The 15,286-nt window shown below is 43.4% G+C and overlaps 3 protein-coding genes across 3 annotated transcripts in view; 1 reads left to right on the top strand and 2 right to left on the bottom strand.

Moving 5' to 3' along the window:
• LOC138969046 (origin recognition complex subunit 6-like) overlaps positions 1-15,286 on the bottom strand; it is a 591,738-nt gene that overhangs the window by 478,791 nt on the left and 97,661 nt on the right. The window lies entirely within an intron of this gene.
• On the bottom strand, positions 1,131-13,504 carry LOC138973787 (uncharacterized). Its single transcript, XM_070346529.1, has 7 exons — positions 13,432-13,504; positions 12,110-12,216; positions 11,694-11,817; positions 10,551-10,706; positions 6,364-6,492; positions 2,693-2,815; positions 1,131-2,200 (listed from the first exon to the last, which is right to left on the bottom strand). The coding sequence occupies exons 1-7, from the start codon at positions 13,502-13,504 to the stop codon at positions 2,109-2,111; spliced, it is 804 nt and encodes a 267-aa protein (XP_070202630.1). The 3' UTR covers positions 1,131-2,108.
• LOC138968906 (zinc finger protein 449-like) lies at positions 7,352-9,796 on the top strand. The gene is made up of 2 exons (XM_070341583.1): positions 7,352-7,804; positions 8,249-9,796. Exons 1-2 carry the CDS (start codon positions 7,660-7,662, stop codon positions 8,482-8,484), a joined length of 381 nt encoding a protein of 126 aa, XP_070197684.1. The 5' UTR covers positions 7,352-7,659; the 3' UTR covers positions 8,485-9,796.

Below are 15,286 nucleotides of genomic sequence, written 5' to 3'. Positions count from 1 at the left end.
TGGTTGGTTAGTTGATTGGTTGGTTTGTTGGTTCACTTGTTGGTTGATTGATTGGTTGGTTGGTTGGTTGGTTGGATGGCTGGCTTGTTGGTTAGCTTGTTGGCAATGGAAGTCAACGTCGAATCGCCAGAAAAAGCAATTCTGGCAATATCCGTGTATTTATGTGGAATGTGTATACGTTCATTCTGTTTTTAAGTCGTTTCTTTACTGGTGATTTGAAGTACCTGAGTTTACTTGCAATAAGTAATTACAAATACATACACGCACCTTCCTTCCTCTTTTAAATCACCATAGATCGATACAGGCGTTTCCATGGCTTCAGACTGATCTCCAAAGTGGACATATACCCAACCTACAAGCCCGGCTGCTTTCTGTACAGTCGATTAAAGTATAGCGTTCGTGCATTAAAACCAATCATAATAATATCCTCCCCAATACAATGAAATTGTCAATGTAATCCCAGCTAAGCTGGAGGTATCCCACGAACGCTATACTGTAATCGACTTGAGAAATTTTCATACCGATAATACATGATAAAGAAGGATTCGTTGTGCCCGATCAGGGGCTACAGTTGGAGATGGAAGTTCACCAAAAATTGGGAACATACTATCTAAAATACATGCCCCTGGACCACCACTGGCAACCCCCCCCCCCCTCCTCTTAGCCTAGTCCGGCCCTGATATGTGTGTGTGTGTGTGTGTGTGTGTGCGCGTGTGTGTGTGTGTGTGTGTGTGTTTGAGAGAGAGAGAGAGAGAGAATGTGGTCATGTATGTGTGTGTGCGTGCATGCATTCGTGCGTGTGTGTTTCTGTGTTTCTGTAAGAGAGAGAGAGAGAGAGAGAGAGAGAGAGAGAGAGAATGTGTATGTGCGTGTGCGTGAGTTTGTGTGTAGGGCCTATGTTTGTGTGTGAAGTGTGTGTGTGTGTGTGTGTGTGTGTGTGACTTGGGGAGTGTGTATGCGTGTGAATGTGTGAGAGAGAGAGTGAACCTGTGACATTCGTGTAGCAAAACCTTCCCAACAGGTATATTTTGGTATGTGTCCAAGTGGAAGGATGCCCTCATCCCATGTAAAAGCCTGTGAATATTTGTGGCAGTTTACATAATACAAGTATTTTACACAGGAAGGCCATTCATTCATTCATTTATTCCTTCGCTTATACTAGATATGATTTAAACAATTTGCAGACACAACTTAGCTGAAGCATCAACAAAGATAAACGAGTTTTCTTGGAGACAAGTAAAACGAATTAATCATAATATTCACAACACGATTACGAAGAATCGAAAAAGGTCATTACCATATTCCAGAATGGCGGGGTAAAAACGGTCATACACGTAAAAATCCACTCGTGCTAAAAACATGAGTGAACGTGGGGGTCTAAGCCCATGAACGAAGAAGAAGAAGAAGAAGATATACCAGTGCTAAACTATCTCCGTCAGCAATAGAACTACCGCAATCACAGGAAGCTGACCACAATTTTCTTGTTCTCTTCTTTCTTTTGTTCGTTTACGTTAGTCAAGTTTTGATTTCCATATTCATTACTGTTATTGGGGCGGGGATATAGCTCAGTTGGTAGCGCGCTGGATTTGTATTCAGTTGGCCGCTGTCAGCGTGAGTTCGATCCCAGGTTCGGCGGAAATTTATTTCAGAGTCAACTTTGTGTGCAGACTCTCTTCGGTGTCCGAACCCTACCCCCGTGTACACTACATTGGGTGTGCACGTTAAAGATCCCACGATTGACAAAAGGGTCTTTCCTGGCAAAATTGCTTAGGCACAGTTAATAATTGTCTACCTATACCCGTGTGACTTGGAATAATAGGCCGTGAAAGGTAAATATGCGCCGAAATGGCTGCAATCTACTGGCCGTATAAAATTTCATCTCACACAGCATCACTGCAGAGCGCCTAGAACTGTACCCACGGAATATGCGCGATATAAGCGTCATTGATTGATTGATTGATTGATTGTTCCATCGCTGTTTGGGTGTAATCAGCCACCTGTACTTCTGGAAGAATGGCCGAGGTTACTCTTTAACTATCCAAATGAGTATATATACAGATAGGCCTATAGTACACAACAATTACAGCAAGCAGACTGCTACTGTTAGATCACAGTAAGTGAAAATAACTAGCAGCCAGGAGACAGCTGACAAACAACGTCATCCACAGCTGTGACGTCATCCGCAAGATGCACCCAGAACCTGTGGAAATGACAAAAGAAAAGATTAAATTTTCCCATATCCTTATTTTTACTATTCAAATCTGTTTTATTTATATGATATGCACCCAAGAACACACTTCGTGTAATAGAGACGTGGAATAGCTTATGCTTAGTTCACCTTGTGATTTTGGTGGCTCTGCCTGTAAAGATGGCGGAAATGGATCAATTCAAAGTTATGTTGTTCGAAAACAACAAGGCTACACCACGCATAACTTGCATGTTACCGCTTTCATTAAATTCAAAAATGTCATGTTACAGATGGGTACAGCTGATAAATTGATACAAGGTCATTAAAGAAATCGATAATTTGGCGAAGTGTTTTGCGCGAATTATCGATTTCTTCAATGCACCGACCCTTGTATCAATACCCATCTGTAACATACCCCGTGAATATATTCTTGAAAGAATTGTTAACTTTTTATAATAGTTACTATTTCTTTTTTTTCCCGTTAATGTGTTGGTACTGATTTACCTGAACAATGACCGCTCAGTTCGTCATACAAGTATCCGATTCGACACACGCATTGCTGCTGACATATGGAGTTACGGGCCCTGCATTCCACATCCGTCTCACAGTCGGCCAGGATCGGTAGTTCTAAGATATAAAACAATTTGTTTTTAAACATCACTAAATGAAAAATCGAACTGAATATGCTCTTGGAAATATCGAACCGATGAGAGTTGGTGAGGGTGGAGGGTTGATAAGCCTAAATGGACAGCATGACGCTATCGTTGCCCTCTTCAAGGAATCCAAGAGAGAGCAGCCGTTACTTTTGTGCATGTGGTAATTCACCAAACGCACAAAGCATATATAACACACCCCACACACACACACACACACACAAACACACACACACACACACACACACACACACACACACACACACAAACAACTTACTATAACATTGGAAAAATGAAAGGTTGCGGACAATTTTGTATACATACTCATGTTAACACAAAAACAAAGAGAACACAACAGTTACCAGTATTTCGGTATTTCGTTTCCAATATTATATACTAGATGATTACCCGCTTCGCCGGGTACCGGCTTCGCCGGGAAGAAGTAGAGCCGAATACCCGGCTTCGCCGGGAAGAAGTAGAGGAATACCCGGCTTCGCCGGGATGAAAGCGTTGTGGACAGTGACCTTCTAAAAATAGTAACGGGAATATCCGGTTTCGCCGGGATGAAAGCGTTGTGGACAGTGACCTTCTAAAAATAGTAACGGGAATATGGATTGACGCCACACGAAGGAAGGGAGATAAACGCAAAACACTGGAGAAGATAAGGAAGAGTTACTGGGAATGGATCTGGGAAGATGAACAGAAAAACCAAAATCGGCTCAGCGCTGCGCGCTGAGAGCACGTGTTAAAAATTCTCATCGACCAGGTTGTGTCCGGGGTCTACCTGAATATGCCCACCAAATTTGAAGCAGATCCATCGAGAACTTTGGCCGCGCATCGTGAACACACATACATAGACACAAGCCGTATAATTATATATATACTGAAAGGCATAAATTCTGCAAATAGTGCATTGAACGATTTTGCTCTCAAACGAAAATCAGATTGAACCTGTAATTTGTAGCTGACATCTTGAGTGTCGGAGCAAATGTTTCACGCTGTCAGCGTGCGCTTTGCAGTATTGCTGATCCAGCCACAGCTCACTGTGCTAATGAAGACAATGGGCTGAACGGGAGACAATAACGTAAAAAAGATAGTGTATGGCCCTATAAAATGCAACTGGCTGTTTGGCTGTATCAGATATCGCAATCATGCCACGACTTGATGAAGGAGAGAGACAGCAAGCGATTGGGATGCTTAGAGCTGGCCAAAGCATTGAACTTGATGAACACTGAACGTTTTCCGAAATCATTGCGCTTGGACTCAGTCACTTTTTTTGAAAAATTGTCATTTCATGATGTTCTATTCAAAATCAATAAAGCGAAGGTTTATAAACACTAAAATGGCCAATAAATAAAATATTCAAACATTGAAAACATTCACCACTGAGTTGATTTTTTGTGATTTTTTAAAGTTCAGTTTGCGGAATTTATGCCTCTCGGTATATATATAGACTAGAGGAATCGCGAGACAGAGACAGACAGCGTGGCGGTTCCACAATCAACTTTGAAGGCGAAGTCCTCTCAAACGGGATTGAGAATTTTAGAGCTTATTTCTAAGCCCTATATTAATTGTTATGGCTTCTCAAAAGCCAGAACATGCATACAGACAAAAGCCGCCAGACCCTATCACAAACAGAACTCTACAATCCACAGGTGTTGCCTCCACTCACACACACACACACACACACACACACAGACAGACAGACAGACACACACACACACACACACACACACAGAAGCCGTATATATATCTATCTATATATATAAATAAATATATATAGAGATAGATGACAGTGGATTTTTCGATAAATAGATTCGACCTTTGCACTTTTACAGTGAGGACAACTTACGGGTACATGCAAGGAAAGCCCACAACTTCTAAGGCGAACAACTCTGCAGAGTCTGCTGTGAAGGGCGACGGTAGTCTCCATGTCACACTCGACCCCCTTTGAATGAACTTTGTCCCCAAAGTTCCGAACCATGGACCCGCCAAGCTTAGGTCCCTCCCAGGTTGGTGGAATGGGAACAGCACGAAAATGATTCAGTGGCCTGAACATTTCATGTCGAGTGACATCCCTGTCGACAACGCCAAATGTAACCGAGTGCTGAAACATCACAATCACCTTTGAAGGCGAAGTCCACTCAAACAGGATTGAGAATTTTAAAGCTTATTTCTAAGCCCAATAATAACTGTTATGGCTTCTCAAAGGAAGGCCCGAACATACAGACACACCAAAGCCGCCAGACCACATCACAAACAGAACTCTACAATACCCAGGTGTTGCCCACACACACACACACACACACACACACACACACACACACACACACACACACACACACACAGAGAAGCCGTATATATATATATGTACTAGATGAATACCCGCTTCGCCGGGTACGGCTGCGCCGGGAAGAAGTTGAACCGAATACCCGGCTGCGCCGGGGACCCGGCCGGCGCACCGCACGGAGGAAAGGAGACAAACGCGGCTGAAAACACTGGAGAAGATAAGGAAGAGTTACTGGGAATGGATCGAGAGAAAAACCAAAATCGGTTCAGCGCTGCGCGCGAAAAACCAAAATCGGTTCAGCGCTGCGCGCTGAGAGCACGTGTTGAAATATCTCATCGATGAGGTTGTGTCCGGGGTGTAGCTGAATACGGTCTCCAAATTTGAAAAAGATCCACCGAGAACTTTGGCTTGGCATCGCGGACACACACACACACACACACACACACACACACACACACACACACACACACACACACACACACAGACAGACAGACAGAAGTCGTATATATATATATAGATATCTATATCTATAAATATATAGAGATAGATGACAGTGTATTTTTCGCGTGGCTATAAATTGATTCGACCTTTTCACTTTTACAGTAAGGACAACCTACGGGTGCAAGGAAAGCGTTCTGGACAGTGCAGTGACATTCTAAAAATAGTAACGTAGTAACGGGAATATGGATTGACGCCACACGAAGGAAGGGAGATAAACGCAAAACACCGGAGAAGATAAGGAAGAGTTACTGCGAATGGATCTGGGAAGATGAACAGAAAAACCAAAATCGGTTCAGCGCTGCGCGCTGAGAGCACGTGTTGAAAATTCTCATTGACCAGGTTGTGTCCGGGGTCTACCTGAATATGCCCACCAAATTTGAAGCAGATCCATCGAGAATTTTGGCCGTGCATCGCGAACACGTGAACACACACACACACACACACACACACACACAGACACAAGTCGTATATATAGATAGATAGAAGCTGTTGATAAAAGGAATGACTATAATTGTTATTATGTTTCTAAAAAAACACTCCCTTTTTTGAAAGTGAAGGCAGTCTTCCTGCGCGGTAGCAATATTTGTAACGCAGAAGCTTATGGTAAATTCAAGTCAGTTTAACTTGGAAGTTGTCTTGAGTGCCTTTTTCCTTATTATCCCTTCAATCAAGTTTGTTTAAATCCATGCAACCAATAAATACATCCACACTGACACCCAGAAAAGCCTTACTAAGTTGACAGCTGCCCTCAGTGTTGTTGGCATAGAAGACCTCGCCGCACTGGCAACGCAGGTATTGACAGAACGAGTTGAGCAGACGACAATTACTGTCCTCAAAACACAGCTCCCCAACACCGCTCTCTGTGGAGGAACAAAGACGGGGATCACAAGGGGAAGAAGAGAACAGTGCAAGAAAAAATTTTGAATAATGTAACACATTGGCGAGGGGTGGAGTGTGGATGTTAGTGGTGCTGGTAAAATGGGTGGCGGGTTGGTCGGTGGTGGTGCTTGTGGTGGTGTTGGTGGTGGTGGTGTGTGCGTGTGTGTGTGTTTGTGTGTGTGTGTGTGTGTGTGTGTGTGTGTCAGTGTGTGTGTGTGTTACGTGTGTGCTAGTGTGTCGTGTGTGTGTGTGTGTGTGACGGCGCGTGTGTGTGTGTATGTGTGTGTGTGTGTGTGCCACAATGTGTATGCCCAGGGGCGGATTAGGGGGGTGGTTACAGGGGTTCCGGACCCCCCCCCCCCCCCCCATCTCGGCTGTAAAAAAACAAACAAACAAACAAATGTTTGTGAATTATGTTGTTGCTTCTGTCTGTAAAGCCGGGGAAGAGTTAATTGTTTAATCAGCATCATTTGTGTACAGTTTTAACTGCCATTCCTATGCGACATGTCTTCCCTCTAACCATACTGTATGATCACTGCCCTGACTCTCTTCCCACACTGTGTTAAGAAAATTTTCTTCCCGACGCTTCCGTCATCTGCTTCAGGGGAAATTCAAAGAGGTTGGTGAAGCTATTTATCTCTATAAATGAAGTATTACGAAGTGTTGCACATCGAGATAGGTCAGGTTAGTTCTGTTAGTGTCTATACTTAATGCCAATGGGTTTTTCGGGTTTGTATTTCGCGTATTTTACCCGTGAATCGGCCGAATGACGGACCTGTCGCTGCACAGCTGCAAAGTTTGTCGCTTCGAGCGCAAAATCGTGAGGAAAACGCGTCTTGTAAGTAATGCTAATACATTCTACCAAAACCTAAACATGTCTGCACCAATCCTGCCAAGTGGCGTAGTTGTAGTCCCCCGCAAACAGCTGTAATCGTAAGAAGAATGTGATCATTCCTGCAGATTTGTGTGTCGTGCACCCGATCTGACCGAATTTTAGCGTGTCGTACACCCGCTGTGACGTTTTTCACGTCGTGACGTCCACCCGATGCTCACGTTCTGTGTCGTCTCTCCGATCGTGCACTTACCTTTTGCACATGACCTTGTTTGTTTGTATTCTGATCGTCTTGGAGTGATTTTTCAGGGACAACATGGATCAGGTCATGGAAGTTGTGGAAGAAGAAGCGGAGTTATCCGCTGAATTTATGGATAGTTACCTGGACATAGTCCAAACTCCAGAAAAGGAGGCAAAGGTGACACCCAAAGAAACATCGACACCCAAAGAGAAATCGACATGTAAGTTATATTTTATTATTATGTAAGCCTGTGCAGGATCATGTTTATGGGCCGCTCACACGTGGATTCTGGCACACGTCGATTCTTGTCAAAATTCAGGTTTAGCGACAACAATGATGTAGCTGTAAACCTATTGAACTGACAGCTGAAAGCAGCGATTGGCTGCACCTCATGTCAATAGGTTATAGCTACAACATTGTTATCGTTTTTTGACAATAAGGATATGATTAACGTGTGAGCCATCCATTACCACCAGTTGACTGTAGCTGTTGTCCGTGTGCAGGTATTGGCAACGCTTGATTATGATAATATGAAAGTGTACTGATCATGTTATTGTTATAGTTTTACAATGCAACAACGGACTATTGTACCTGAATAATGTTTATATACATTCGATCTGGTTAGACTAACACAAGCTTTTTGTATCTTGTTGTATGTGGACAGCTGCTGACGATGGTGCTGGGCCTTCGACAGAGAAGCCAAAGTCGCCCAAGAAGAAGAAGACACCCATGAAGAAGAAGATGGAGGCCTCGGCTGACAAGTCAGTGCACCAGTGCCACGAGTGTGGTAAAACTTACAAGCATTACCGCACCTTGTGGGCTCATCAGCGCTTTGATCATGGTGAAGGAAAAACAAATCATGAATGCACCATATGTGACAAAAAGTTCACAAAAAATTGATCTGACGTCACACCGCAACGTGAAGCATGACAAGATTAAGCCTTATTCATGTGATTCATGCGGCAGATCTTATGCAAGTCCTAAAAGCTTGTACCCCTCAAAGCATGTGTGCAAAGGGAAACCAAAAGAGGTGGCCTGCACCCAGTGTGGCAAGACCTTTGCACTAAAAAGATTTCTGAGTGACCATGTCCGTTACCATCACACACGGGCAGGGTGTTCTTGTAAGGTGTGTTTTGCACACTTCAAGCACCGTGAACAGCTACGCCGCCATGTGGCGAAAGGCTGTCCAATGTCTGCATCTACTTGAGTATGCACCTTTAAATGACCTTGACCTTCAGGTGATATTAAAAGTCAAACAACTGAAGCTGGCAATGACACCATACATTCAGAACTATTTTACACATTTTTCCACCCAAAATACACCACATGACCTTGACTCCAGGTCAAGGTCACACAAGACATGGCTATCAATTCAACAGATAGGAAGCACATTGGTGTTTATTGGCACTTTCTACCAAGAGACATTGTCATTTAGTGGTAAAGTCACGTTTTGGACACATTTCAGAGGGGTCAAAATGACCTTGACCTTGAAGCAAGGTCAACCAAACTGGTATCAAAAGATAGGGCTCACTATGCCCTATATACCACTTGTAGCTCGGGTCGACATTTTCAAAAACTTGGGAGAAAATTGGGAAAATGTGAAAAATAACTGTTTTTAAAGGCCCGTGACCTTGACCTTGAAGCAAGGTCAAGTCACTATGTATGTTTTTTTAAGGTCTTGTCATCATACACCATCATGCCACATTTGGCGCTGATAGACTTCATAGCGGCTGAGAAAAAATCCAACGTTTAAGTTTTTGGGACAGACGGCCGGACGGAGGGACGGACGACTGGGCTGAGTACATAGACTCACTTTTGCTTCGCATGTGAGTCAAAAATCTCTTTGTTTATAATCAGTGTAACTTCTGTAAGATGTTTAAAGATCCATTTGGACAGGGGCATACCAGCTACCTGCATCGCACAGTGCAGTGTATCTACCCTAGACTGTCATGTCAACCCAACTGTGGGGCCTGGATGGAAGATAACTTTATTCCTGCCCCAACACCCCTTTGCAATGGTTGAAAGGTAAGCGAGACTAAGAGTACTTACCAAGGTGTCTTTATCCACATTGGTGGTAAGATCCGGCTATTGTCATCTCCATGACTGTGTCTGAAAATGACTCCATGCCAGTCAGAATACAAAAGAACAAAGCTATACATGTAATTCGTGTTTATGTATGGGGGATGACACAATGTAACAAGTGAGAAAGGTCATGTGCAAAAGGAAAGTGCACGATCGGAGAGACGACACAGAACGTGCCATCGGGTGGACGTCACGACGTGAAAAACGTCACAGCGGGTGTACGACACGCTAAAATTCGGTCAAATCGGGTGCACGACACACAAATATGCAGGAATGATCACATTCTTCTTACGATTACAGCTGTTTGCGGGGGACTACAACTACGACACTTGGCAGGATTAGCATTACTTACAAGACGCGTTTTCCTCACGATTTTGCGCTCGAAGCGACAAACTTTGCAGCTGTGCAGCGACGGGTCCGTCATTCGGCCGATTCACGGGTAAAATACGCGAAATACAAACCCGAAAAACCCATTGGCATTAAGTATAGACACTAACAGAACTAACCTGACCTATCTCGATGTGCAACACTTCGTAATACTTCATTTATAGAGATAAATAGCTTCACCAACCTCTTTGAATTTCCCCTGAAGCAGATGACGGAAGCGTCGGGAAGAAAATTTTCTTAACACAGTGTGGAAAGAGAGTCAGGGGTGTGATGATGCCGGGAGCAGATATCATGGAAGATAAATTGCCATTATTTAATACTAACTTTAAAAGAAATAATGAGTGGCTGCTGACATCAGTTGATCATGTATAAAATTAAGGATAAGCCACAAATTGTTTATAAGATAGCTAAATTTCTTCAGCTTCAGGGGGGCTTAGACCCCCTGCCACGGTACCCCACCTCTACCGACCCCTGGACCCCTGGGCTCGTTTACTCACGCGGTAGACATACAGCACCAAGGGCAAACCATCCCTCAGAGCAGAGGCATCGCGAAAGCTGACTAGGCTGGGTTGCTTCCCTTCTGCATATCATTCCTTCGTCCAGCACACAGCTTGTCTCCCTCTCACATGGCTGTCCCAAACCAGTCTTCAGGTCTGTGAGAAAAGAATAATTAAAAAATACAGATTTTATAATCGCTGTCATATTGCTATCATTATCACTCTGAGTTGTCGTGATTTATGACTTTGCTCTCCTTAAGTGGATGGCGGCGGCCATGGAATCTCAAGTTGTACAAGGTGACCCCCCCCCCCCCCCCTTGCCACTAAAAAGACGTTAAGAAACCAACCAAAAAACAAACGGCCTGGGTGGCCGAGTGGTACACGCACTTGCCTCAGAAGCGAGAGGTTGCGAGTTCGACCCTGGGTCAGGGCGTTAGCAATTTTCTCCCCCCTTTCCTAACCTAGGTCAGTGATGGGTTCCGAAGTGCTAGTCTTTCGGATGAGACGAAAAACCGAGGTCCCTTCGTGTACACTACATTGGGGTGTGCACGTTAAAGATCCCACGATTGACAAAAGGGTCTTTCCTGGCAAAAGTGTATAGGCATAGCTAAAAATGTCCACCAAATACCCGTGTGACTTGGAATAAAGGCCGTGAAAGGTGAATGCTCGCCCTAATAGGCTTGAGGTTTGCTGGCCGATGTGAATGCGTGATATATTGTGTAAAAAAATCCATCTCACACGGCAGAAATTAATATGTAAAGCGCTTAGAGAACGTCAAGCGCTATATAAATCTCCCCATACAATACAAGTACCCCCACCCCTCGGCATACCGCCTTCCATACTCTCCCTTCCATCCTCCTTCACTCCCCTTAACCCCCCCCCCCCCCCTCACCTAGTGGCGTTCATTGGCCGGTCACTCTGTATCAGAAAAATTCAATCATGAACAATCTTGTTTTGTTCTTTTAGCTTTACACCACTACCATCACCACCACGCAGTATAGATAGTTGATGAAAATACATATTCTGGTTTGCTACGCTTAGCCGAGGACAACAGTTTTACTTTTTTTTTTTTTTTTTTTTTTTTTTTTTACCGGTTTCACCCTCAGCGTTTCATCATTGTACTGACTTAGTGACAATACTCACCAGCACCATACCCTGCGTTGCAGAAGTCGGTCTGGCAACAAATCCGATTTCCGATGCAGTTCTCTGCCCTTGTGCAGCCTTTTTCCACATTACTCTCCCCTTCCACATAGCTGTAGCAGCGGTCCTGGTTGTTGGTATATTAACAGATGATTTAACAATTCACTCACACCGCAAACACACACACACACACACACACACACACACACACAAGCAGGCACGCGCACACAAACATACCCACACACGCGTGCGCGCGGAGACTGACACACACTGACACTGACTGTGTCTCCGCGCACACACACACGCACGCACGCACACACACACACGCACGCAAGCACACACGCACCCACACACACACTCACGCACCCACACATACGAACACACACACACACACACACACACACCGCAACAAAACTAACTTGGTAGGGTTGACATTGCGTCTCTGTCCCATTGGCCAGACAGTCAATGTTGGACGCATGGACATCGTCATTTACAGTGACGGGGCAATTGTAGCATTGCAGGCAGTCTGAAACCGAAGAAATGTGTCATTGGCGCATTAATCTGCAAATTTTGGCTCTCTATTATTGTGTCTGTCTCTGTCTGTCTGTCAATTTCTCTCTCTGGTCAGTTTTGGCATTGTTGTGCACACCCAGCGTTTGGTTTTTCTTTGGTTTTTCAATTCGAATATTTGAGTGAAGATCATTTTTGGTGTTCAGAGCCGTTATTGACAAGTTTGTGTGACCACAAGGAGTTAAAGAAAAAGACAAACTCATGCAAGTTAAAATGAGTACACCTCAGGTGCCATCAGTTTTGGAAAGTTTTCTGACGATTTGGACCTTCAAATGTTCAAGGGACATTCGCTGTACTATAATTTAGAAACACCTGCAATGCTTTGCTCAAAACTGCTCCGAAACTATGTCGAATAATTAAATGAATCTTAATCAGTGAGGGGTTTGCTTCGCCCAGCTCTCCTGTGTCAGGAGTCTAGACTTCCGTTCGTCACACTGTATTTTGTCTTCTTAGATACCCATTCGTCAAAGCAGATTTAAACCGTTGGATTGAGGAAATCAAACCTACAGTCTAGAAAACGCATGCCCATTCCGTGCAATACAGGGCTAAAACGCTTCGCATTACACAAACAAACACACTGGGTGACCGGTGGAGAATATCACCGTCTCAGTGAAATGACTACCATACACAGCATTGAGATTTTAAAATAGAACGCTCGAACACTTATTCTAAGACCTTCCTCGTGTGTGTTGTCATCTATTCAACACCCAAAACGAACTCGTTAGCTCTCGGGCCGAAAGGTAGTACGCAAATTATTACTCGCGCAAAAAGGCGTCACAATGCGAATTACAGTCTGGAATGCCCACTCAAAACACAGGCGTTTTCAATTGAGTATCTGAGCGCTGAAACGTTTAGGCCTATTTGTAAGGTATTCCTGGTGTGTGTTCACATAATTGCAACCCCCAAACTGAAATGTATAGCTCTTGGGGCGATGAGAGACAGTTCTGTTGTTAGATTATACCACTTTAATCGTTGCAATCTTCTCCATATGTATCGTACTGAAAAGCTTTTTTTTTACGTGACTCGACTTCATTTGACTGTGTCATTTAGGTCACGTCAGATCCTGTGTGTGGCCGTGAATTACAAGTAATTCCACCCTTAACCGCATATAGAGAGTATGAAAATAGGTATTTGAAAATGAAAACCAATTAATACCACAACACGGTCTTACCTGACGAACTGAAGACGGTGAGAAAAACGAAGACAGCCAGTGGTCCTGAACGGCACAGAGTTCCAAGGTTCATTTTGTTTGTTCCATACATTTGCATTGTTCTTCTTGAACTTCCGCGTCTCAGCACCCAAATCTGTTCAACAATATGAGCTGTTCTAATAAAATAATGACAGTGTAGCTACCAAATCTCATAAAAGAGTATGTACTTTTCCTCAGTGTCCACAACTATCAACAGCGACCTGTCCAGGTTTTTACATTGGATAAGAGCATCTTTCCCTTGCACACATTGCAAAGTTCAACAGCCTGGCTGTTTTCCTGAGCAGATTTGTTTTGAAAAAATATCGCGGATTAACATTGGTGTCAGCTTCAAAGTTTTAAAAAAATCCTACTAAAAATTCCGTTCAAGAAATTCCAACTGTAAATTCTGTTCTAGAAATTCCTACTGAGTGTTCCGTTCAAGAAATTCCTAATGAAAATTCCGTTCAATAAATTCCTTCTAGAAATACCTTCTCTTCACAGAAAGCAGCCAGGTGGTAGACGTTTATTAGTGCAAAAGTGGAAAGCTAGCTTCTCCTCAACTTGAAGCCATGCAAACTCCAGCGCAGATTTAGATCACCTTAGGGTGATTTACAAGATGGTAATCACAAGAAGAAAGCTATTTTTAAAATCAGTAGTGACTTTTTTCATCTATGTCCTTGAACTCTTTTCAATAAGTTAAATTGTTGAAAAATCACAGTGTCAAGCCTAATAGTAATCTAACGAAGTCGACTTCGCGAAGTCTACTTCACGAAGCTCGCTGCACTGACGAAACTTTTGTACTGAATTTTCGGTAAAAAGACATCGTCAAGTCAACTTCGGCCCCAATTGAGGAAGCCCTTTAAGTTAAGGAATAGATCAAAATAATAACCTTTCACTTATACACGCTTAGCTATTCAACTCTTTCACATTGGTATTTTTATCGAGAAAAAAACCCACAAAAAAACCACTCTGCAATTCCACTGCCAGATTCGACAGATTCGATCAAAGACCAATTTCCGTGTTTGTCATTGAACTTACAACAATTTCAGCTGGGTTTTTTTGTTTTGTTTTTTTTAATCACAGTGTAACGCTGGGACGTCAAAAAAGAATAGGAATGGTTTCCATATTTCGCCACTCAATTCTTGTAAAAATCGTGAACTGATTTACAAAACCACAGAATCAACAAAATGTGTTTTTGTCACAGTGTAGCTCTGAAGGCGTAGTGCAGTGTGTCGCGTGTTTCGGTTCCACCAAGACAGATACTTTCAAATTGTTTGGGCGTTCACATCTTATGTGAGTTAGTGGGACCATGAACAGCACCCCCCGTCCACAGTTAAAGGAGCCGTCCAACGCCTATAGACGATGTTCGGAAATAACTATCGGGTTTGTATGGGTTGTGAAAATGTGAATACTCTTGCTTTTGATGAGTCAAATTTTCCCACGTGACAATACAGGCCAGTCACTAGCGAGGGATGTGTCTGAAACGCGTGGAAAAGGAGCACGTATGGAAAGTTTGCCTCACTAAAAGCAAGAGTATTCACTCTTTTACAACCCATTGAAAACCCGACAGAGTTATTTCCGGAGTTGGTCTACTGGCGCTGGACAGCTCAAATATCTCTTCACATGATTAGTGTATGTTTGGGTTTTTCACCATAGCACTTCTAATTCTCACTAAACACATGATAACTTGTGTGTAATAACGTCTGCTGCACGTATTTTCCTTTTAGAATTACCTCCCTTTACTATGTAAACCATTATGTGAACCAACAGCGATCTGCTTTTCCATGGGATGAGAAAATCCCAACACTTGAACACAAACGAAAAATCAACAGCCTGG

The sequence above is a fragment of the Littorina saxatilis genome, linkage group LG1 (genome assembly GCF_037325665.1).
Source record: "Littorina saxatilis isolate snail1 linkage group LG1, US_GU_Lsax_2.0, whole genome shotgun sequence".
Lineage (NCBI taxonomy): Eukaryota > Metazoa > Mollusca > Gastropoda > Littorinimorpha > Littorinidae > Littorina > Littorina saxatilis.
The sequence above is the reverse complement of the archived record's forward strand: the minus strand, read 5'-3'. Positions and strand labels throughout refer to the sequence as shown.